Source organism: Nannobrachium achirus (genome assembly GCF_963921795.1).
Source record: "Nannobrachium achirus genome assembly, chromosome: 7".
Classification (NCBI taxonomy): Eukaryota; Metazoa; Chordata; class Actinopteri; order Myctophiformes; family Myctophidae; genus Nannobrachium; species Nannobrachium achirus.
This window is the reverse complement of record NC_137816.1, coordinates 61,997,240-62,022,927: the sequence shown is the minus strand read 5'-3', so window position 1 is coordinate 62,022,927 and position 25,688 is coordinate 61,997,240. Positions and strand designations below refer to the sequence as shown.

Below are 25,688 nucleotides of genomic sequence, written 5' to 3'. Positions count from 1 at the left end.
TTGGATTCATGTTAATGAGCATTTTCAGACATTTAACTACTTTAACCGTCAATTACTTCTTCACTTTTTTTTTAAACAAATAATGAATTGCATTTTTATAGCGCCTTTCCAAGTGCTCAAAACGCTTTACAATGGTTCATTCGTTCGTACATGGTGGAGGTGAAGCGGCGAACAGTTGACACCAGTGTGCTCACTTCACACATTCACAAACCAGTGGTGGCAAGCTGACACCGACCGACTCATTGGAAGCAATGTGGGGTTCAGTGTCTTGCCAAAGGACACTTCGACATGTGGACAGGAGGAGCCGGGATTCTAACCGCCGACCCACGGATCATTAGATGACCTGCTGTACCTCCTGAGCCACAGTCGCCCGCAAAACGATATGTTTATTGTTTGAATACTTGACCTTTCACTCTGTACTCGGTCTGCTCATTACACCAAACCGAGAAAATAGCCGATCTGCAAGCTCCTGTGGGCTTGATCAGCCATTTTTGGCAAAGGTTTTCCTCAGAATAGAGATGCTAGGGTTCAAATGGTTCATGTAAAAAGAAAAGTTCCTATCTCACAAAGATTTGACGGCCCCCCCAGTGGTAAAAAAACATCTAAACATTACTTTATCTCTTTATAAAGTATCATATCAGTGATAAAGATGAGTGTAAACATCATGTACTGTATGGTACCATCGCACAGGGAACCCGAAGCCTCTAGAGGCCCTGTCGGCAGGAACCAGTCACTCTGTGTGGAGTCATATTGGTTCCTGCACACTGCTCAGTGCTGGAACCACAGCAAGACTGCCACACACAACCTTTTTGTAGATTATTTCACAAAGGGCGCGTAGCGCTGTGCAGAGGCTGGTGAATGCTAACCCTAACCTTAACCCTAACCTTACTCGGACTAATGGGACCTCTGGCTATCGAGATTTTCCCTTTCACAAACAAGTCTTTAGCAATGAATATCCCGATATTGTGATATACTGTAAGTCTAGATGTTGTATGGGATTTTGAATATCTTAATGTCACGATAAAGCAGTGTTGTCTTTTTCTCGCCCTTACTGTGTCTTTTCTTGGTTTTAATCACTTACTGTAGGCCATAATTGGTTCTTTAAAAAAAAGTCATAAATAAACGTTATAAAATAGCCAATTTAAATGGAACAAAACAAATGCAATTCTATTTAGTATTAGTATAGTTTTGCATTGATCATTTTAGTTTCTACTAAGCTTTCTTTCTTTAAAACATTTATTTTAGTTTCAATCAATGCGACAATATTTTCCCCTTTTCAGTAGCTGTTGAGTCTTAACTCCTCACCTCGGTGTGGAAGGCCTGTATCTGCTGCTCCATGGCGGAGCACCTCCTCCGCTGAGCCTCCAGCTCCGTCTCCAGCCTGGTCCTCTGCTCCTGCAGGCTCTCCAGCTCGCTCTCCATGCCCAGGATGTGGCGCTCCAGGTTGGCCTTCTCAGAGCGCACCCTCCTCAGCTCGCTCTGCTGCTGGAGGAAGCGCTCCTCCCAGCCGCCTGCAACACAGGGATCAACCCATTAAGACCTGAAAAATACCTTAAAAAAAAGTCTTCTAATTTCTTCTAATGTTTCTTTATCTGTGGTAACAAAAAAAAGTCATAAAATATGTATTTGACTGCAGACCCCATCTCGAAATATTTTTCCAGGGACCCCCGCCAGAAGCAAAGATTTAAGTTAAAAATGTTTGCTTTTCCCTGGTCTTAATGGGTCAAAGCAAAAATAAAACCTCACGACTGAAAAACACGTTGTACGGCCAAGACCTTATGTGCGATTGGTGAAACGGTGTGAAAGGAGCCGCCCCACACTAGCGCTGTTTCCTAAACAATTAACACAACGTGTAAAAAGTGATGCTGTTTTAGGAATATTGTTCCAGCTGTCCAACATACTGCCAACCAGGTGAATAAATCACAGATTTAGGCTGTAACCTTTGCTTTTATAAAATACCATTAGAGACCATTAGGGTTTTATGGAAGATGCTGGTTTGACCACTTCAAATGCTCCAATCTTAAAATAATAACCAGACAATCTTAAAAGTGTTCAGAAGGTTAAGTGTCCTCCAGCTCCATATTTACCCGTTTCCCCCTCCACACCTTCTGGCCTCTCCATGGCATCAGACAGCTGGGATGTGGCCGTCTGCAGCTGTAGCGTCAGATCCTCCTTCTCCTCGGAAAGCTCACACACCTACGTTATGAACACACAGTACAGCTCACATTATGAGAACACAGGACAGCTCACACACCTAGGTTATGAACACACAGCGCTGCGTTAATGGACAACTTGAGTTCATATTTTAGATTGTAATTAGAGAAAAGAAGAGTGTTAAAATGTGGATGGGGGCATTGTGTACAAGTGGCTAAATATGTATTTTTAGACACAACAAGCCTATTCCCAAGATACACCACAATCGTTCATGCGCAGATGTGACTTATGGGTGCTAGTAATGCTACTGACTGTAAAATAGTAATAAAGAAATTGACGGCTTATTGTGTCTAGAAAGACTTATTAAGCCACTTGTACGTTGTAGAGTTTAAGTCATTCCGTTACTACAGCCGGTCCAACAACTGGAGAGTTTCTCAACATTTGTCATTTCAAGGAGCCCAGTCTGCACGGTAGAATCCTACCTAGACAACCTGATTAATCGATGTTTTGACCCATGCTTTATCAAAAGAAAAACAAATGTGCAAAATCTGAAAGCAATCTGAATAAATGCTTAATGGGTCCTCCTGGCGCCAATCACATTTAGCCACATGACATTTTCAGAAGAGTATCCACTTTAAAATACATAAAAGAATACATCTCTTATAAAATGTCTGCCAACTACCAACCAATATTTCTACCTGGTCGGTGAGTTGTTCCTTCCGTGTCAGGGCGACGTTCAGCCTGTCCGTCATCTCCTCTCCCCTGCCCTGGGCTGCCCGGACCTCGGCCTCCAGGTGGTGAACTTTAGCGTCCAGCTCAGCGCTGAGCTCCTTCCTCAGCGAGAGGTCGGAGGTCAGGGCATCCAGCTGGGAGCGCAGCGTCCGCAGCTCCTCTTCCAGCTGGCTGACCGTCTGTCTGCTCTCGTCCAGGTCACACTGGGTGACCATCTGGCTCTCGTCCAGGTCACACTGGAGCTGGGAGCACTTACCACTAAGTTCCATGACTTTAGTCTCTGTGTGTTCAGACTTCTCACAGCGCTGCTGGAGGAACTCCTGGCTTGGGCTTGCATGAGGGCTAGCTTGTAGTTTGACATTTTCTTCAGTGATGAGATTGAGACTAACTTGTAATTGGACCTTCTCTGCAGTGACGAGGTCCATGCTAGTTTGTAATTGGAACTTCTCTTCAGTCAAGTGGTCAAGGCTAGCTCGTAGCTGGACCTTCTCTTCAGTGATGTGGTCAAGACTAGATTGTAGTTGGCCCTTCTCTTTAGTGATGTGATCCATGCTAGCTTGTAGTTGGACTTTTTCTTCAGTGATGTGGTCGAGATTAACTTGTAATTGGGCCTTCTCTGCAGTGACATGGTCCATGCTAGCTTGTAGTTGGACGTTCTCTTCAGTGATGTGGTTGAGACTAGCTTGCAGTTGGACCTTCTCTTCAGTCAAGTGGTCAAGACTAGCTTGTATATGGACTTTCTCTTCAGTGATGTGGTCGAGACTAGCTTGCAGTTGGACCTTCTCTTTAGTCATGTTATCCATGCTACCTTGAAGTTTCAAGTTCTCTTCAGTGATGTGGTCGAGACTAACTTGTAGTTGGACCTTCTCTTCAGTCAAGTGGTCAAGACTAGCTTGTATATGGACTTTCTCTTCAGTGATGTGGTCGAGACTAGCTTGTAGTTGGCCCTTCTCTTTAGTGATGTGATCCATGCTAGCTTGAAGTTTCAAGTTCTCTTCAGTGACACGGTCCATTCTAGCTTGTAATTGGACCTTTTCTTCAGTGATGCGGTCAAGATTAGCTTGTAATTGGACCTTCTCTGCAGTGACGTGGTCCATGCTAGCTTGTAGTTGGACCTTCTCTTCGGTCAAGTGGTCAAGACTAGCTTGTAGATGTACTCTCTCTTCTGTGATGTCATCCATGCTAGCTTGTAGTTGGACTTTTTCTTCAGTGATGTCGTTGACACTAGCTTGCAGTTGGACCATCTTTTCAGTGACGTGATCCATACTAGCTTGAAGTTGAGAGTTCTCTTCAGTGATGTGATCCATTCTTGCCTGTAATTGGACCTTTTCTTCAGTGACGCGGTCAAGATTAGCTTGTAATTGGACCTTCTCTGCAGTGACATGGTCCATGCTAGCTTGTAGTTGGTCCTTCTCTTCGGTCAAGTGGTCAAGACTAGATTGTAGATGCACTCTTTCTTCTGTGATGTCATCCATGTTAGCTTGTAGTTGGACTTTTTCTTCAGTGATGTGGTTGACACTAGCTTGCAGTTGGACCATCTTTTCAGTGACGTGATCCATACTAGCTTGAAGTTGGGAGTTCTCTTCAGTGACGCGGTCAACACTAGCTTGTAATTGGACCTTCTCTGCAGTGACATGGTCCATGCCAGCTTGCAGTTGGATCTTCTCTTCGGTTAGCCGATTCAAGCGAGTCTCCAGTTGAACCTTCTCCTCTGTTATTTGACCAAGGTTAGTCGCCAACTCATTTTTCTCATGATTGACTAGGATTAGATTCGCCTCAAGTTGGACTTGTTTCTCAGTTAACTCTATCCTCGCCTCGGTTTCCTGCCGATTCTCTTCGGTCAGCTTGTTCAGTTTAGACTCCAGCACAGCGACGTTCTCCTGAAGGAGATTCACTTTGTTGGACTCTTCAATGGTCCTCTCCATCAGCTCCTCTCTGGCAGTGACAAACTGAGACTCCAGGATGGAATTCTGGGACTGGACGTCTAATAGCCGGGCCTCCAAGACAGAAACCTGAAACAAGCATTCAGGATTTAGAAGAACTTTGATGAAAGTGAACTTCTCAAATAAAAAATATTTCAATGTGTTAATTTTGATCTGTACATCTTAAAGTGTGCGGTTCGGAACAGGCTGGTTCTGGAGAACCACTCATCTGATCGACTTAAAAGGAATAGTTCACCCCAAAAATGACTTTTTTTTTCTATTGATTTACTCGCCTCTAAGACTTGAGTTCAATAATATTTTAATTATTTTGTCACATTCCTAAAGACAATAATTTGTCTTAGGATCTTTTAAAATAACCTGTTTTAAATGTTAAACTAAATAACAGTGCTCTATATCAACAGGTTTGTACCTGGGCCTGACTGTCCTCCACCTGGGCCTCCATGGCAGCCCTCTGGGCCTCCAGAGAACATACGGTTCCATTCAGCTCCTCCAGCTGACTCTCCAGGGCGTTCATAGCCGTCTCGTTGTCCTCCAGATCCATCTGTAACATCTCCATCTGGACCTGCATAGAAACACATCAGACATATTATTTGGACATTATTTCTAAACATACTAAAGTCAAGAGTCAAAAAGAAAAGAAAGAGAGATTGTCAAGGACCTCCAAATAATGGTTTGGCCGATGTGGACCTCCATTTGAACGATGTTGCGCAATATGTTTCCACAATTCAAGATTATTTCAACAATAGCATATCTAGAGGCTCAGATGTGCCATTTTTGAACAGCCAAAGTATAAAATAGGGTTCAAGTGGTTCAACTGTTGCAACCACCCCAAGAACCCCAGGCGTGGTCCTCGTCGGGAACCGACTTCGAGCACCACTGCTTTACAAAACCATTGTGCACACCTTGATCTTGTGCATGGAGACGCTCTTCTCCTTGAGGGAGTCTGACGCCTTGTTCTGCTCCGCCTCAGCCGTGTTCAGCTTCTCCTTCAGACTCTTGATCTTGGAGTCTCTGTCCTGCAGGCAGGGATGGGACCATAATTATGAACATTTCATGTCACGATTACGATGACCAAAGAAATAGCGATTTATGATATTATCGGCACATAATCTGGTGCGGAACATTTGCCAAAAAATTTGCAGATCTACAAATTGTGAGCTTGTAGATCGGCTATTTGTTGGCAAAAAGATTTTGTAGAGAATGAAAAAAGACTGTATCGAGTACGTCATTTCCAGGTCTGTTCGACCAATTACCGTATAGAAGGTTTAAATGGTACCGGATATCCAGCTCAGCAAATAAGAGGTAATTGATTCCAGAGCACCACGGAGGACAATTTCACGATAAATGTAAGCCTCCACGATACGATTATTGTGTGTTTTTTTTTTTATCACGATAAACGATCGTAATGATTATCGTCCCATCCCTACCTCCAGGCCGCTGGAGGCAGCAGACAGCGTGCTCTTCAGCGTCTTGACCTCGCTATGACGAGAGAACAGCTCTCGCTGGGCGGCGCTCTCTGCCAGCTTGGCGGCTTCCAGCTGGTCCTCCAGGTTCTTCAGTTGGTTGAGGGAGTTCTTCAGCTCCAACACGTGGTTCTCTGCCTCTCTGTTCAGTCTGTTGATTTGATAGGGGTGTCATGAGGCAAGACATTTTTAGTTGACGATTCATTGTGATTAATGATTTAATTGTTGTTGTTTTTTGCATAAAACAACATAAAATACCCATCAAAATGACTTTTCGGTTAGATTTTTAGGGCTTTTTAAACAAAAACTGCACACAGTAGATAAAACGAAAAACATAAATACACACAGAAATGACTTACAATGAGTGGAACCAATAATCAAATAATTATAATAATGATATAATAATAATAATAATACAGATCAAAACTAGCCATTATAAAAATGTGCAGAAACAGACAAAATAGCTGTTCTACAAGCTCACAACACAAGTTGTGCACTTGCAGATCAAGTATTTCTGCACATTTTAACATCTTAATTCATTTATGCATGAATGGGAAAGATTCTGACGATAACGCTAAAAATAGCTGATCTTCTCAAATAATTGCGATCAGGCTATTATATAATATTATCACAGGCCTACCTATCGTTGATCTCTTGGACGTCTCTCTCCAGAGCGGACACCAGGCTACGTTTCTCCTCCAGGGTCGTCTCCAGAGCGTCCTTAGACTTCTGGAGGTCATTGAAGGCCTGGTTGACCGTGTCCAGCTCACTCCTCAAGGCAGGAAGCGTCTCTGCTGCAGACTTACTGGCGACGAGTTCCTCTCGCAGAGAAGAGATCTGTCCCAGGAGATTGTCTTTCTCCTCTGCCTGGGAACGCTGGAGACTCTGAATCAGTTGATTTAGTTGTTAGTCAGGTAGTGGTCTCTCTCGTGGCCAGACTGTTGCCTCAAAAAATGTTCAAATGCTTCCGTCATACAGTCTGGAGCAACGGCAGCTCTGATCATGAGTAATATATTGAGCGGATGTGAAGTCTCCTCTACACTATGGTTTCGTCTTTACAGTCGCACGATTTTATCCTAATATAAATCAAGATCGTTTAAGCAAATATAACTTGCTGCTTAGCAGAAATGAAAATGCAAAATGTAAATGTTAAGATTTTAAACAAGGTCACGACGCATCGCTTCTGAAACTTGCGACATGTTTCAACTTGGAGATCGGCTATTTACGAAGAGTAAAATAGGATCTAGCCTCGACGGAAACCCAGGCTTCTTTTGGCGATCGTAAGAAAAAGAAGCCTGGGCGGGCGATCGCGTTATGATCACTGTGGTAGGAAGTGTAGAATTTCCCTAACCAATCAGAGTGCAGAGAGCGTCGCACCGAATGTGTTGACGTCATGACGCAGCAGCGTTCTCTGCACTGAGCAGAGGAGCAGAGGGGGGTGGGGGAGGAGAACACATGCTATTGGCCAGAGACTCGCGGAGAGATTCGCCGCGTCTGCCCATCTGCCTACACTAACTGTCCACGTTAGCTCAGAGTGAATAGGATCAGACTCATCAATTTCGTCGATTAACAAAAAAATCTATTAGAATGCGTGTTGCTTTTTAACAATAATAAAAATAAAAAATAAACACTTGCTACTTGGTTATTCGATTGATCAAAAGAAAGTAATCAACAGAATAATTGCCGAGAAGATAATTGACCGTCGCAGCCCTAAACATTAATTAACAATAACCACATCATGGAACACAATAAAAAGCATTAATGCCACACAACAAAGCAGTGGTACTTTACCTCCGCCTCTTCCTCCATCTGCTGAACTTTGAGCTCCAGCTCAGCTTTGAGTTTCTCCAAAGTGGAGATGTTCTCCTCCTTCTCCTGGACCTGCACCTGCAGCGCTCCCAGCTCCTCCTCAGCCCGCCTGAGGCCATCTGAGGAGGCCTCCAGGGCCTTAGTCTGCTCCTCCAGGCTGGAGGTCAGGGTATGGACCTCTTCTGAGGAGGCCTCCAGGGCCCTGGAATTCTCCTCCAGGCTGGAGGTCAGGGTATGGACCTCTTCTGAGGAAGCCTCCAGGGCTCTCCTCTGCTCCTCCAAGTTGGAGGTGAGGGTCTGGACCTGGCCCTGGAGCTCTGCGGTCAGACCCCTCTGCACCTTCAGGAGGGACTCCAACGACGTAACCTGGATGAAGGAAATGATGTTAAAACTCAACGTCACACTCACTTCGAGAGAAAGGTTCGCTCATTTCAAAGACAGTCTGGAAGGCATGATCTTGTTGCACTGACCTGATCCTTAGCAAACAGGAACTCCTGCTGAACTTTCTCCACACCGAGTTTGACTTGTTCCACCTCCAGGTTCTTGGCTGTTAACGTCTCCTCACAGTGTCTGAGGGCCGCAGCCTTCTCCTCGTTCAGCCTGAGAGACGAGAACAGAGAACAAAATATTTTGAGATGGGGGTCCGCGTTCAAATACATATAATTCTAGGGGTCCTTGACATTAAAAAGTTTGAGCACCACTGATATGGAAATACATTTAGAAGACATTTTTAGAATCGGCCTCAGGTCTAAATGGGATAATAATCTGCTTGGGTCAGTCTGTCTAGACTAGAGGTTGTAATAATAACTAGAATTTCGAAATTCATCCCAGTGTTCGCAGACTTCGCACTATACTCACTATAGAAGACGCAGTTAGCAGTTACACAACATTGATATCAAATGCAGTTCAGCTGCCGTTGGTTCTACTCTTTCATGGAGTGGAGCAATGTTTTGGTGCGTTGAGCCGTGGAAAGGACACACAGACAGCAAGGGTTGTCTTGCTGTTGCGTGCACGCACGCACGCACGCACACACACACAGGCTGGGAGGTTTATTCACCATGGCGACGTCAGGACGCCATGGTGAATAAATGAGTCAGGACAGGGACAGGTCGTGTCTGCACTCTGCAGTCTGTCTAGTGCCTATGAGTGAGACCGGCTGCGAGTGGGCGTGGCCTTTACAAGAATTTTATATATAAGATAATACTAACCTGGTGTATTGCTCCTCTTGCTGTGCAGTGAGTTGGGTCAGTGTGTCGCGGAGCTGTGCCACCTCTGCCTGGCTCATGTCTATCAGCTGGTCTTTGGAGCAGACCAGCTCACACACCGTCTGGTGCTGCTCCTGCAGCTCAGAGGTGGACTTCTCTGCCCGCTCTGCCCGGGCAACCTCCTGGGCCAAACGGGCCTCCACATCCCTCACCTGATTGTTCACATGGAAAGAAGAGAAAAATACAGGGGTTCGATTTTAACGTACATTTTTTATTTTGTTTTCAGTCAAATTTGATTTAATATTTTTGTAGTTTGAAATGTTTTACTTTTAGTCTAGTTTTAGTCGTCTAAAATCATAAGATTTTAGTTGATTAAATCTACAGTTGATTTTGTCGACAAATAGGTATTTTTTGGCAGGCTTCGATGGTGATTTTACACTTGGTTGCATGCTGGAAATAGCCGATCTACAAGCTCACAACGTGTCGCAGAGCTTCTAGATCTGCTATTTTCAGAGTGCAACACCCGAGCGCAACCAAACATAAAATCACTTGTCTTTAGTTTTACTGGATCTCTTCTCCACTAGTCCCTCCCTAACATTTTAGTCTAGTTCTTATTTGTTGACAGACACACAATTGAATCGTTAATCACAAATTATTTGAGATAAAATAAATAGTCAAGTAAAACGCCATGATGGTGACAGTCCCTACCTGTGCCTCGAGCTGTGTGACTTGCAAGCGCACGTTCTCCAGGTCTTTGGAGTGTTTGTGTCGGGCCTCTGACAGTTCCACATGGAGCTGCTCATATTGGTGGCTCTTCTCCTCCAGATCGGTGCACTTGATGAGGAGTTCTCCTTTCAGGGAGTCCACGGTACTCAGCAGACCGGCCTTCTCCTCCTCCAGGCTGGACACATGCTCCTGCACCCCAGGAGAACACAGCAGAACATGCCAGGGGTTAGAAGCAAAAAAATAAAGAATGTTTTCCAAGTAACAGCATGAAAGGAGCTCTCCACACTGTCTAGTAGTGGTGGGCAAAACAGTTTATTTCAGTGAATGAACAATTTCGTTCATGTTCACAACAATGATCCGTTCAAATGATTTGTTCACGTTCTCCGTTCAGTAACGCAGAAAACACTATCGCGGGAGCGTTTTTATTACATCATGTGTACAGCCCACCATCCCGTCCTGTGTGCCAAGGGAGAGGACGGGATGTATGAACAGAAGCGTGAACATAACAGTTTTCAGGAAGTGAAAGAGTGTGTTCACGTTCACAGTAAGGAACTAGTTATTTTGAACAAATCACTCACGAAGGACCCATCACTGTTTAGCACTCGTTTTCCTATACTATTGTCAACATATCGTTGCTGTAGGACACAAAACTCTTATCCCTGTATTTAAACGTCGTGTTTTTTTTCCGTAAATGAATGTCCTACTTGATCACACTACAGCGTCACACAACAGCATCAAAAGTAGCAGATCTTCATTATGTATTGAGAACTTTTTTTTAAGGTGCTGCAAAACATTACCTTTATTTGAAGGCTGGCCTGGTCCTGCAGCTCCAGGCTCTTCTCCAACTCACTGATCTTCTCGTTCAGGTCTCTCTGCACGGCCTCTGTGTTGTTGATCACACCCTCCTTCTGGGTTCTCCACTCCAGCAGCTCTTGGTGGGCCTTCTCCACCTCGGACAACTGGCTCTGGCTGGAGGCCAGACTGGTCTGCAGCTCCTGGTTGTTCTTCTCACTTGAGGCGAGACTGGTCTGGAGTTCCTGGTTGTTCTTCTCCAATTCAGTGAACTGGTTCTTCAGGTCCTGGTGGTTCTTCTCCAGTTCAGTGAACTGGTTCTTCAGGTCCTGGTTGTTCTTCTCCAGTTCGGTCAACTGGCTCTGACTGGAGGCAAGACTGGTCTGCAGCTCCTGGTTGTTCTTCTCACTGGAGGCAAGACTGGTCTGGAGTTCCTGGTTGTTCTTCTCCAGTTCGGTCACCTGGTTCTGACTGGTGGTGAGACTGGTCTGGAGTTCCTGGTTGTTCTTCTCCAGTTCGGTCACCTGGTTCTGACTGGTGGTGAGACTGGTCTGGAGTTCCTGGTTGTTCTTCTCCAGTTCGGTCACCTGGTTCTGACTGGTGGTGAGACTGGTCTGGAGTTCCTGGTTGTTCTTCTCCAGTTCGGTCACCTGGTTCTGAAGTTCCTGGTGGTTCTTCTCCAGTTCGGTCAACTTGTTCTGAAGTTCCTGGTGGTTCTTTTCCAGTTCAGTCAACTGGTTCTGACTGGAGGCAAGACTGGTCTGGACTTCCTGGTGGTTCTTCTCCAGTTCAGTCAACTGGTTCTGACTGGAGGCCAGACTGGTCTGGACTTCCTGGTGATTCTTCTCCAGTTCAGTGAACTGGTTCTGACTGGTGGTGAGACTGGTCTGCAGTTCCTGGTTGTTCTTCTGACTGGAGGCCAGACTGGTCTGCAATTCCTGGTTCTGGTTGGAGAGCTGTTGGGATTCGTTCTTCTGGTCCTGCAGTTCACTCAAAGTCCTTGAGTAGATGGATAGATAAATAATGTAAAGGAGATGCAGAATCAGCTTAAGAAAAAGACCTGCCATGTTATTGATTTCCAGGGAACACTTGGTAGGAAAGGTTACCGTCTATATATAGACTGATTGAATCTATTCAGACAACCCATCCAACCACTCGCGAACATGTACCGATCTTTTCCTTCCCGCTACCAATACCCATGACTTGTGTGTCGTCCATACCGAGTACCGAACTGATACCATTGTGTAATTTTCTAAGTCCAGGGACAATCTGGGTTCCTTGAGGGGGTTCCAAATCTACCCTTACAGGTCTGCAACTCCAGCAGTGTACAAATGAGACCACATGGACCTGTAAGGGTCCATGTGGTTCCATTTGTACACTCTCAGAGATATGGGGGTCCTTGCAATTAAAAGGTTTGAGATTGTACCACTTTTATTGGATATTATTAGGCAGTATCGGCAGCTTTTATGATACTTGGTGGCGTATCAGGAAAACGGAACCCAAATTGAGATTTAAACTCTGCCCGAAACAAGCAACCAACAGAAGATGAAGGTGTGGTTGTGCTTCTCCTCCTGTACCAACCTGCTGCCTTTAGCCTCTGCATCACACAGGGACTTTTTCAGGTTGTCCACCTCCTGGTTTGAGGAGCTCACGGACTTCTTCAGGTTGTCCACCTCCTGGTTTGAGGAGCTCAAGGACTTCTTCAGGTTGTCCACCTCTTGGCTTGAGGAGCGAGACTGCTGGTCCAGTTTAGAAGCGAGAAGCTTCAGTTCCTCTGCCTGAGATTCACATTTAGCTAGAGAACAAAATGAAACACAAAGCAATGAATCAGAAAATTGTTGTTTGATAGACGCTTTACCTGTTAATTAATATCTCTCCTATGGTACCACATCAATACAGCATGAAATATCGTCAAACGGTGGTCCGTGGCTCAAATGCCAAATAAATAATGGACCTTGACATGAGAAGGGTTGTGAAAACCACGGCTCTATTGCACTAAACTATAGCTTACCCTTGAGATCGTCTATCAGGGCCTGGGTGCGCTTGAGGCTCTGCTCTGAGGTCTTCTTCTCATCCTCCAGGCGAGACAGCTGACTGTTGCTCTGGTCCAACTGAACACTCACACTGTTCTTCTGCTTCTGAAGGTCCTGGAGAGGGAGAGGGAGAGGGAGAGGGAGAGAGAGAGAGAGAGAGAAGATGTCACATGAACCACCATCACCCTTGCATCCCTGTTTTTGGGCTGGTCATCATAGGCAATAATGTCTGAAGATCTTTGCCATTCTTTAAAAACAAAACTGCCGATTTAAAGCTCACAAGCCAAACCGTTTATTTTGACCGACAGCTAAAGTATTAGTTCAGCAACAGGTCTCCCCATCGCTTTAGTAAAATACATTTTCATGTCGGCATACCAATTTCATCCAATCACAAGACAGAACCCCAAGTATCAGTTTTAATTTCATATTGCTCCAGGTTAAATTTTGTCTGCTTTTTTGTTTGTTCGTTTCATCACTTCCAATTTCACTTGTCTTGTTCTTTCTCCCAAATGTATGAACTTGACATCCTGACCTGAACAAATATTGTTTACTAAAGATCATGAGAGATGGGAAGAACCCTGTTACAGAACAAAAAACACTATTTTTAACACTTATTTTAACAAAAATAACTCAGAAGATCTACAAGCTCGCATTCAAGTATTTGAATATATTGACCCGATTCTTTTTTTTTACACTCATGTTTCTATCGTCAGTGGTTCTCAAAACATTTCATGTCAACGACCCCCGATAAATGTATTTGGCCGTGGACCCCCATCTCGAAATATTACGTATCAGGGACCCACCAGAAGCAAATATTTGAGTTACAAATGTCTAAAAAAGCTATATTCACTGTGAGCTTGTATATCTGCTATTTAAGCATAAAATAATGGTTAAAGTTGCTCCAGCTCTAAATGGGTTAAGTGGTTAAAGGAGTGTTTAACTGCTCCAGGTCCTGGTAGTTGTTGTTGAAACGTACCTCCATCTTGTGCCGGAGGTCCTGCTCTCTGGCCTGGCCCGCCTGAACGCTCTGCTCAGTCCTCAACACCTTCTGTCTGTGCTCCTCCAACTCCCTGTCCACCTGAACCTTCTGGACGGACATCTGGGACACAAGGACAGATGGACGGAAGGAGGAAACAGGAGCAGAGAGGAGAGAAGATGGGGAGAAAGAGGAGAAAATGGAGAGAGGAGTCGAGGAGAGGTAAAGAGGAAAGGAAGAATTTAAGTAGTTTGAGATTTATTAAAAACAGGCTGATCTCTGATGGTTCTCTGGTGAAAATAACAGACAATAAAACAGCTGCATGATCAAAAATAAACACTCCTGCATGTGTCAGCAACCATATCCATGGCGACTCACTGACTGGTAATACTGCCGTTATGACCCTTGGGGTCGTGTGTATATATTTCACTCTGTGGTTTTGCGCTGTGTATTATTGTCTTTCTTGGTGTGTGTGAGTGGCTGATTATTGACTACCAGATAATAACTCTTAGGTGGAACCAGGCTGACGATTGGCTCAGCTCCTGTGACGATGGGCTCAACTATAAAGAAGGCTGTCACCAGCACACAGATGTCTTCCTCCTAGACAGGCTTCAAACACCAGCATTCTGTCTTGCTTTTAGAATTGCCATGGGTTAAAGATCTGTGTGTGTGTGTAGGGTTAGTTTTGTCCTCCGTTTTTGTTAGATTATATATTTGTATTGTTGGTTTCCTTTGTTAGTTAATAAAATGTTTGTTTTGTATTTAGGCTTTTATGATCCCACCCTGAGGTAATACACGTCATGATTTTTATCTTAAACATAAGAATAAATCAGGATTATAAACCTGTGTGGCATGGCTGTTTAGGGAGTGTGAAGGAGGGAGTCCATGTAACACCTAGCTTGGGTCATAAGTGCATTTAAACTTTTCTGTCTCTGTTTGTTGGCATAATGAATGTCTGCTTAGGACCGGTGCAGTAGAAGTCTCTTACCTTCTCCAGATCGGCCTTCAGTCGACTGGACTCTGTCTTGGCCTGTTGGAGCTCCTGGCTCAGCTTGGTTCTGCTCTGGTTCCACTGCTGCTCCAGAGCCTGCTGGGAGCTCTGCAGCTGGGCCAGCTCCTACACAACAACAACAAATACATTGTACCCGGTGCACCGACGCTTAAAGGACAGCTTTTGTAATTAGAGAAAAGAAAAGGTGAGTGTTAAAATGTTTTCATTTACTTTGTTCTATCGGTTTATCACGTTTAGCATGCTAAAACGTGGGGGCATACATACGCATGGGGGCATGTGTACAAGTGGCTAAATATGTCTTTTTAGACACAATAAGCCAGCAATTTCTTTATTGCTATTTACAGTAACAATACTAGCCCCCATAAGTCACATCTAACCATGAAAGGTTGCGTTGTATCTTGGGAATGGGCTTATTCTGTGTAAAAAGACATATTTAGCCACTTGTATGCATGCCCCCAGCCACTGAAATCAAAATTATTAAAATGTCTGAAACAATAGAAAGAAGTAAATACAAACATTTTAACACCCATCTTTTATATTCTTTAATTACAATCTAAAATATGAACCCTTGTTGTGAAAACAACCAAGACGTCCTTTAATGAACGGAGCCCCCAGTCTACCATTGCCCGTTTTCCATGCTTGTGGCAGACTACAAAGTTCTGAGTCAGGATTTACACTTTCTATGGTACGGGAACACGCTTCTGATTTTATTACATTTCAGGGACTTACACGCCGCTTAATGAATTGCATTGCACGTTCGTTTTTGCTTAGAGAAAATAGACCCTCCTTACATGTACCTCTATTATGTACATGTAATTTACAGTACGGCCAGTTTAGTGAATCAGACCCAGAGTGTCCTGCTGTCTTTACCTTCTGGCTGTTCCTCTCCTGGTCTTTGACCTTCTGCTCCAGGGCTCTCTTGCAGCTCTCAGCGTTGTGTCTCTGGCAGCTCATCTCCTCCGTCACCTGTTTCAGCTTCTGCTCTGCCGAGGAACACTAAAAGCAATACAACATTTTAGAATAAGCCACACGAGGCCTGCGAGTTTCCTTCCTACGCCTCTTAAGCCGTTGTAAAATGGTAAAACCACAGGCTTATTGGTTTATCAAATGTCATCATTCAAATTCAAAAAGGTTGAGAAGCAGTGGTATAGCAGAGGTGTACCTAATTTAACTGAAAGAAGTGTATATGGCCAAGTCCCCCCCCACTAGAAATGTTTCCTAAACAATAAACACAATATATAAAATGATGATGTCTCTACTTCTTAGTTATTTTTTATTTATGGAATTTCTTAGATTTGTCTGTTGTATAAACATTTTATTTAAATGTATTCATTTATTTCAAATGTAGGAAAAGGAAATTGGATTTTTACTCCAGTTGTGACCCATACAAATTGCCATGGTTGCGCCCCCGATGGCCTACTGGTCCAAGCGCATAAACATAGGCTGTGTGTAGCCTGCAGCAGGTCGCTGGTTCGATTCCCGAGCCTGACCCAGGTTTGCTGCGTGTCCCTCCCCTTCTCTCCCCCATTTCCTGTCGATCTACTGTCTGTCGGTAAAGGCATAAAAAGCCCCCCAAAAAATCATAAAAAAATAAAAAATAAAAAGAAATTGCCATGGTCCGTGACCCACTGCTTGGGAAACATATTGAGCCATGCTGGCTTCTGTGGAATCCAAATGACTGAAATCAGCGGTGGCGACTGAGAACTAACATCCATCCATCCATGCGTACCTTGGCCTCAGTCTGCTGCAGTCTGTCAGAGAGCTGGCTGACCTCCTGCCAGGCCTTGCCCAGGTCTCTGTCCCGGTCGGCCAGCTCCCTGCGGGTCTGGTCCAGCTGAGACTGCAGCTCCTGCAGCCTGGAGGCCTGGCCACGGAGCTCCTTCTCCTGGCTGGACACACTGCTCTCCAGCTCTGAGACACGGCCTCGCAGCTCTGACACACACACACACACACACACACACACACACACACACACACACACACACACACACACACACACACACACACACACACACACACACACACACACACACACACACACACACACACACACACACACACACACACACACACACACACACACACACACACACACACACACACACACACACGTTTCATTACTATGAGTTGAGACTAGGACAAACATCTTAGGACAGACATTTTTTCGAAGGCCATTTTTGTATTCCTCTTTTATTTTAACCCCAAGTCAAAAACAGCCAATCTACTATTTTCTGTGGATTGCCAAAAAACACTATTCTTTGAGACACATATATGGGTATTTCTGGGCTTTGCTGAATCCACTATTCCTTCATCGGGTGAAAACAACACAGCTTTCAACATTTGGAATTTCGTTACAGAATGTACAAATTGTTACATTTTATTGGGTTGTTAATCAAAACAATGATATAACTTACACCAAGGGTTCCCACACTTCAGGCTGCGACCCTCCAAAATAATCATATTTTAAATCGGGCCCCCCCCCCCCCCCCCATACACACTTGTACCGTACAGTATGTTGGTTCTGCTGGGTGAGAAAACAATGTTGCACATTAAGCTAAACATCTGGGGATCCCCCAAAATAATTTGGGGACCCCCAGTCTGGGAACCACCGACTAATGACTAAACCACACCAAGGCTAACTACAGTAGCTGCAACTCCTTGCAACTAAACAGCTTTAAAGGATTAGATCACCCCCAAAATGACTATTTTCAATCGATTACTCACGCCATGGAGACATATTTTTTTGTTTTTTTGTCACATTCCTAAGCCAATAATTTGATTGTAATAAATGTACCCCCATTGATTCCGGATGGATCTGGAATCAATCGACCTACAAAAGAAAGAGTGTCCTCAAATGATTGGCTTCTCGATGCAACAAAAACTAAAAAGTATTATTGAACTCAAGTCTCCTTTGGGGAGAGAAATCAATAGAAAATAAGTCATTTTGGAGGTGAACTACTCCTGCAAGTAGTTACATGTTGCAAGGAGTTGCATTGCTGTGGACTGGCCTGTACACTACCAGTGTACTACTCACACAGTTCAGACACTACCAGTGTACTACTCACACAGTTCAGACAGTGCATTGCTGTGGACTGGCCTGTACACTACCAGTGTACTACTCACACAGTTCAGACAGTGGGACTCTTTGGCTCATTAAACTCACCTTGATTCAGAGACCGGAGTTGATCCATCTGATGGGAGGAGCCACCCCCGGGGCTCTGCGTCACCACGGACGAGCTCATTCGCTGGCCGTGCTGTTTGATTGGCGTCTCCTCGTGGGCGCTCCAGAGGGAGGAGGACCCTTGGCCCCGCCTCTTGGCAGGTGTTTCCATGGCGACGCCCGCCTGGGACTGGCGGCCCTGGGGGGCGTCGCCCGGCTGTTGCCATGGAAATATGGCAGATCCGGCCTGTTGCCGGGCAGCGATGTCCCTGTGACTGACACTGACCGACGACTGGTTCAACAGCTAGGAGAGACGGGCCAAATACGTTAGAGCAGGGGTTCTCAAGCTTTTTCACATCAAGGTTCATTATTTATTCACATTTGGGCCACTGACCACCATTGGATGAGATCTTTTTTTATTTACTAATAACTAATAATAAACGATTTCATATCACGATTATTGCGACAAAAGAAATGGCGATTTACGATATTATCGCGATGATCAAATCCCCAAAATGATCCCGGGGCGGAACATTTGCCAAAAAATAGCAGATCTACAAGCTCACAACGCGACACGTTGTGAGCTTGTAGATCGGCTATTTTTTTGGCAAAGACATTTGAAAAAATTACTTAATACTTAATATATTATTAGTACCTTTTACCAATTATAGAGGGTTTAAGTGGTACCGGATATGCAGCTCGGCAAATAAAAGGTGAATTGATCCCAGTGCATGACGAAGGACAATTTCACGATACATTAAATCTCCACTATACGATTATCGTGAGTGTTTTTTTTTATGATAATCGCCCCATCCCTACTCACTTTGACCTGCAGGACTTTGACTTCAGACTCCAGTCTCTTCCTCTCTTCCACTTCCTGGTTGTATTTGTCCTGAAGCTCCTCCATTCTGTTGTCTAACACACACACACCAAACGTTACACACACATAAACACACACACCACACATTACACACACACACGCACACCATGTTACACACACACCAAACGTTACACACACACATAAACACACACACCACACGTTACACACACACGCACACCACAGGTATGTAGGTAGGTACTAGGTACACAGGGTTCAGTGAGTGATGACCTATTAAGACCTCAGGGCCAATTCTACAAATGTCTTCTAAACCATTAACTAACTCTCTTACTGCCACAAATACAGGCGTATCTGTTATTTGCAATGAACGAGGCTCGCAAATGTCCCTCGCTCGCACCAGTAGTTTAGTGCATAGAAATGGAGAAACTAGATCCAGGCATAAAAAACAACCAAAAAAGTGATTCCGCCACCATTTCTGTTTATGTGTGGTCGAGATTTGAGACCAGCGTTACGGGAGCCATTTCTATTGTAGACACCCCTCATCTGCTCACAGTGCCCAGAGTCAGACAGGGTAAAGAACGAACAAACGGCCATTCGATCATGGCTGTGATCATGGCCGTGGTCCGTTTATATAATAAACGGACAAGCCCGCTCATTCATAGAGTTAAGCTTAAAGTTAAAAAAATTCGGAAAAAGTGCGTTGCTATATTAGTGGTGCTCAAGCCTTTTCATGTCAAGTATCCCCAAAATGATATGCATTGGCTGCCGACCCCCCATCTCTCTATTTAGCCCCAGGGACCCCCAGTAGCGAAGATGAGAGTTAAAAATCAAACCAAGTTTGAAATGAGCGGTGGATATGAGCAGTTCATTTCGTTAAGCTATGCCCTGTGTGTGTGTGTGTGTGTGTGAGACACCACTAGGTGACCCAGCTGTATTGCAGCTCATGCTACAAAGTTACTAACACACACACACACGCAGTCACGCATAGGAGACGGTGTGACCACCGCTCAAAGATTTCCACTTTAAAACGCGCTAGGGTTCAGTGAGTTAAATACCGTGCTGCTGTCTGTGGGGTGGGGGGGCCGCGGGGGTGGGGAAGCTCTTCTGTGGCGTGGTGTAGGGCTGCAGCTCAGAGGAAGAGGGCGGCTGTGTGCGATCCAACTCAGTCTTGTTCCTGAGGAGGGAAGGAGGAGACACACTGTCAACACACAGCAGAAGCTTGTTGAGCAACAACACGCAGTAGTTTTATATCAGTCACTTTGTAGATTCTGTTTTTCCTTGAGCTTCCTGGGTAGTGGGTATTGTCTTTAACGGATATTATATGGCTGTCATTGTTATATTGTCATGTATTTGTCGTTACTGGCAGAGCTGTAACATTTATTTTTTTACTGGTTAAAAAAATAAAAATAAAATCTCTGTGTCACAACACAAAAACAGCAGGGCATTAGTTTTTAACAACATCGGTACCTGCAGCCAATGAGTCCTGATTTTTAACCACTTTCAACTTGTGGTGTCCCTAATTTGGCCTTTTCGTTATGTGAACAGATTCCAAAGTCTAAATAAATTAAAGAATAATGTGTTGAGCTTGTGAACCGGATATTTTTTAATCAGGCTAAATACTTTATTTATTAGATTTATGTTTTTAATAATTCGATCAAAGTCTGTGTCAAAACATAACTAATTGGTGGCCTTGGACTCTCTGACATGTCAGTGGACCCAGAAACCTTGGCGTCAGTGGATTCTCTAACTCACTTCTTCAGCTCCTGTTCCAGACGCTCCACGGTCCTCTTGCTGGCGCTGAGCTGTCCGTCCAGGAGGCTGACCTGGGATCAGGAGACAGAACCTCAGTCAGTCACATGGATTAAAGCTACATTAAATCTCACGACTGATTTGTGAAAGCAGTCGTCATTTGTGAAACATTGGCAGCGTTTACATATTCCACTTGTATTCAGAATGACTGCTCATTCAGAATAAAAAAGCTCATGTGAACACCTCAGAATGGAATAGAATATTCCATTCATTCGGGACGGGTTTGGAGGGGTGGTATACAGTATACCGTTTGAATCAGAATAGACTTTATTATATTCAGGTTCCATGTAAACAGTTGGGTATGCATCTCTGTTCGGAATTAGTTCATTCTGAATGAATAAATATTGTCCATGTAACAGCAGCCAGTGTGAATTGAAAGGTAGTCTCTCGATTACAGACTTCTGCATTGCATCAATTAACACAATATGTACTTAGAATTGTGATGTTTTGGTAGCCATACAGCCAGCCACCTGAATAAATTGCAAACTGAGGGTTTATAGTAGGGGTCGAACGATATGGGATTTTCATGTTCGATTTTGATATCGATAAGTCGTGATCAAAGAGGCTGATAACCGCTATTATGAACCGATATGCATTTTAATTAAAAAAAGAAAAAAATGTATCCCCCAATTTGAAATAGTGGTTAATTAATTTATATATTTTTCCCATCCTAAATGTCTAGAGGCTCACATCTAGTCGCCACATACTAGAATAGCGTTAAAAATGTATTCCGCAGCAGGAAATCGGTGAAAATCAGTAACCAAGATGCAAAAAATAAATAAATGAAAAATATATATATATATTTTTTTTCCCGATATCGATATTTTGCGATATTAATAAATGTTATGAATATCGACTTCGATTATCGCCCGTTTCGATAATCGGTCGATCCCTAGTTTATAGCTTTGGTTTTATGAAGTAACAGAGGCCATTAAGGAACGTATTCTACCGCTCGTTTGACCACTTCTTAATCTTATATCTTATAATAACTACAAACGGAAAACAGGCCATCTACAGCTTGTAAGCTTGGAGATGGCCTGTTTTCGGTTGAGTGACATGTTCCATAGATGCTGACTATGGAATCCAAATGACTGAAATCAGACATGGCGACTGAGAACTTTAATCCATGCTCGGTCAAAATGAAAGTCAACAACTGTAATCTGATGGGAGGTCTTCCACTTCCAGACGGTGAACTCTGACCTGCTGCTCCTTGACCCCCAGCTCGTGGACCACCTTCTGGCGAGCCTTCTCCAGCGAGTCACATGACTCCACCAGCGACTGGTTCTCTCTCTTCAGAGACGACGCCTCGCTGCGCTCGCTGTCCACCTGGAAAGGATCGGAGAACGGTAGGAGAGATCAAAACCATAGACTGTAAAAAAAAAAAAAAAAGAATATGGACGATGCGAAGCCATGCGGCGAAAATTACGCTTTTTTTGTCCCTTGTATGGGTGTCGCCATCATTGTTTGAATGGTACCCCAGGAATCATAAGGAATGCTATTGGCTGCCAACGGTCACGTGCAACTGCAGGGATACATGGGAGAATGTGGTTGTGGTCGGAGCCTCCCGAAATACAGCACACGAAGAAGAACACAGCCGGCTGGGATCAGTTTAGTTGGCCACGCCCCCCGCAACTTTATCATAAATTTTAACATAAACAGGACCATATTTGCACAAAACGCATATCATGGTAATTGAAAAGCAGTTTTTCACTAGCGACAGGAACCATAAAGTATGTATGACGATGTTTATTAAGGTTAGAAAATCAAAGAGGAAAATGAATGGGGTCTAGTGGAGAACAAATCTTTTTGGTAGCTCGCGGGGGGAAAACAGCACAACTAGCGGCCAATCATGGGATCTTCCGGGAAAGCTTCATGAATAATCCAGGCAACAACACCCCTGATTAAAACAAAACAAACAGCGACTGATCTAAAGTGCTTGTTCTACGAGTCCAAGCCCAGATTTCAAACTTGGAGATGCTCAACATCAGCGCAAATCATTATCATTGTTGTTGTTGCTGCCATTCTTTGATACAGTATTGTTAAAAAACAAGATTTGAGATTTGTGTAAGAGAACAGTTTTCACTAGTCATTTGCTACAGTATAAAGAGGATAAGAGAAAACAAACACAGCCTTGTATTTTTTTTTCTTAAAATCTTTGTAAGAGAGGAAAATTGATAGTTTTCACAATTTCAGTCATTTGCTACTGTATTATTTGAAAACATATAAAAAAGAATAAAAAGAAGAAAGTAAGAAAAGAAAAGGTGAAATCGAAATAAATCATGAACCTTGAATTGTGATTCGAATCGTATCGTGAGTCGTTGCATGCCTAGTTGTTGGCACTGGTTTCTGTTTGTGTGTACAACCAGAGCTTGATCAGCAAGAGAGAGAGGGATAGGTAGAGGGGAGGGAGAGAGGTCTGCAAGTGTAAACCCTGGGCTTAAAGCTATACTGTGTAAGTTGCTCAACTAGTGGTCAGTAGCTCTATAGCAAACCTCGGTCGCGTCCGCGTCTTTTGGCCGTTTTTCGCCGCGGACACCCCCGCGTCTGCCTCCACCTCGCCGAGATCTATCTTTAGAGGGGTCCCTGGTTCCTGTGCGTTCAGGCATTCCGGAGAAACAGACTCCTTCACCCATGCTTCACCGTTCACCCGAGTATAGAGACACACGGGAGACTACAAATATGGCCGCCCTAGCGAATAATAACCCTCGCTGTGATTGGCCGGTAGTGTATGATGACGTCATTTTGCCGCGAAATCCTCCCCCCCCCTCACGGCTCATAGAAAACATATAAAGAGAAGGCTTTTGAGGCTCATAGAAAACATATAAAGAGAAGGCTTTTGAGGCTGAAAATAACGGAGTGGGTGTTCTAAAACTTTAGCGATTTAACAGTTAGGACAATTTTAAGATTTGTTTTATAAACAAAAGTTACATGGTATAACTTTAAATCCCCATTCCCTATAACCTTCTGTTTCTGCTTCTGCAGGGCAGCCTCCAGCGCGTCTAGCTGGAACTGCTTCTGGCTCCTCTCCCTCTTCAGCTTGTCCAGCTGGCCTTCCATCTCCTGGATCTTCTGCAGGGCTTTGGCTGGAAGGCCATCCTTCCACTCCTCCACTGCCCAGCTCATCCTGACCTATACCTACAAGTAACCTACTGTATGTGGACAACAGAGGAAGAAGCCAAGATGGGAGCATTAAAAATGTGACACCCTGACATCGTCTAACAAACAGGGTTCCCACACATTTTACCAATGAATTTCCAAAACTTTTCCAGAATATAATTATTTAACCAAATTTCCAGGCCTATAAATAACAAGCATTCAGCCGATAAGTTATATATAAAGTAGCCCATATACACACACAACACGATATTATATAACTATGAGAGAGGTTGCACAGCAAAGGTTTGTGTCATGTGTGGGACAGATGAGATCTACAAGCTAGCTAACTACCGGTACACACATCACACTGACTGCAGCATGTTACAGTTGTAAGCTTGTGCCTGTTCTTTTTGTCAGAGTGGAAAAAGGGTTTTCTAATTTCAGAATATTTCCAGGAATTTCATTACCGTGGCGACCCTGAATAAAGATGTAAATCACTGGTTTCTTTCAAAACTGGCCTGAAAAAAATCACCTACCAGGAGACCACAAGAGGAGGTAAATGACATGTCCTGTAGAAAGGACTATATTGTGTTATCCTTTTAGCCTTAGACTTTATCACGTGATGTTTACATTTAATAAAGTAAGTATTCCTGATCAATCAGACCACCTTGAGGCATTTTTGTCTAAATCAGTGAGAGATTACAGAATCTCTTTCTTTTTGCAAAATAGCAAAAACTTGCAGTAAGTACTTTATGGGGGTCTAAATTGTTCCATTGTTGAGTCTGTAACTCTGACAGTGTACAAATAGAACCTATTGGAAACTAATTGTACACTGTCAGAGTTCAGGGGAGACCTTGAAATGTAACATTTTGAGAAAAAACTGCATTAATGGAATGTGTTCCCAGCTTGACTCGTTGCAAATGAAGGACGTTGAAACCATGCAGAGAGCTTTTGTTTTCTCCATCATGGATATCAAAAATAGAAATAAGACAAAACTCAAAATATTAACGCTGATCTCCGATTAATAATGGCATTTCTGGACCAGTAACAATAAGAGAGAGCATGTAAACTTTAGTAGTATGGTTATTTACTTACTTTGGGCGCGTGCTTCCTTTATCTCTGCTCCACTGTGGGTGAGTCCAGTTGAAAAAATTCAAATCCGACCCAAACAAACGGAGGTTCAAGCCCATTGGCTGGCTCTCGTCACGTGTGTACAACAACGCACGCTGGTTGGATAACGTCAGTCAGAGGGTAGGGGTGCGACACCTCGTACGACGAACTGTACAATCAGTGGCGTTGTAACTGAGTACATTTACTTAAGTACTGTACTTAAGTACAATTTAGAGGTAACTAACTGTACTTTAATGGAGTATTTCCAGTTTCCAATACTTTTAATTCTACTCCACTACATCTCGGATCCAAATATTTTACTTTTACTCCACTAAATGTATTTAGTTTATACTAGTTTCTAGATTTTGATTTTTGTAGGCTATCCTTTTACTTTTGGTACCTTTATGTACATTTTTGACGCCAATACTTTTGTACTTTTTTATGGTGCCCACTCTTCTCTAGTGCCCAGTTTTCCCCAAAAATGGTGGGGAAGGACTGATAGCCACACACAGTCACACTCTCTCTCTCTCTCTCTCTCTCTCTCTCTCTCTCTCTCTCTCTCTCTCACACACACACACACACACACACACACACACACACACACACACACACACACACACACACACACACACACACACACACACACACACACACACACACACACAAACTCTCACTCACTCACACACACACACACACACACACACACACACACACACACACACACACACACACACACACACACACACACACACACACACACACACACACACACACACACACACACACACACACACACACACACACACAGTTCTGGGGGCCCTGGAACAAGA

The 25,688-nt window shown here is 43.9% G+C and overlaps 1 protein-coding gene across 1 annotated transcript in view; it reads right to left on the bottom strand.

The window, feature by feature from the left end:
- LOC308288888 (uncharacterized protein) overlaps window positions 1-23,775 on the bottom strand; it is a gene marked incomplete at both ends in the record, with an annotated part of 35,931 nt that extends 12,156 nt beyond the window's left edge. Inside the window, 24 exons of the mRNA XM_080730362.1 lie at window positions 1,306-1,511; window positions 2,088-2,196; window positions 2,853-4,898; window positions 5,239-5,391; window positions 5,732-5,845; window positions 6,257-6,443; window positions 6,933-7,159; window positions 8,084-8,467; window positions 8,572-8,701; window positions 9,310-9,518; window positions 10,015-10,221; window positions 10,830-11,823; window positions 12,406-12,619; window positions 12,836-12,971; window positions 13,834-13,956; window positions 14,822-14,950; window positions 15,716-15,841; window positions 16,575-16,777; window positions 18,009-18,309; window positions 18,829-18,920; window positions 19,899-20,017; window positions 20,596-20,666; window positions 21,853-21,978; window positions 23,614-23,775. Of these exons, the coding sequence (XP_080586488.1) occupies window positions 1,306-1,511; window positions 2,088-2,196; window positions 2,853-4,898; window positions 5,239-5,391; window positions 5,732-5,845; window positions 6,257-6,443; window positions 6,933-7,159; window positions 8,084-8,467; window positions 8,572-8,701; window positions 9,310-9,518; window positions 10,015-10,221; window positions 10,830-11,823; window positions 12,406-12,619; window positions 12,836-12,971; window positions 13,834-13,956; window positions 14,822-14,950; window positions 15,716-15,841; window positions 16,575-16,777; window positions 18,009-18,309; window positions 18,829-18,920; window positions 19,899-20,017; window positions 20,596-20,666; window positions 21,853-21,978; window positions 23,614-23,775 (6,768 nt within the window). The remainder of the gene's footprint in view (window positions 1-1,305; window positions 1,512-2,087; window positions 2,197-2,852; window positions 4,899-5,238; window positions 5,392-5,731; window positions 5,846-6,256; window positions 6,444-6,932; window positions 7,160-8,083; window positions 8,468-8,571; window positions 8,702-9,309; window positions 9,519-10,014; window positions 10,222-10,829; window positions 11,824-12,405; window positions 12,620-12,835; window positions 12,972-13,833; window positions 13,957-14,821; window positions 14,951-15,715; window positions 15,842-16,574; window positions 16,778-18,008; window positions 18,310-18,828; window positions 18,921-19,898; window positions 20,018-20,595; window positions 20,667-21,852; window positions 21,979-23,613) is intronic.
- Window positions 23,776-25,688: the final 1,913 nt, after the last annotated feature.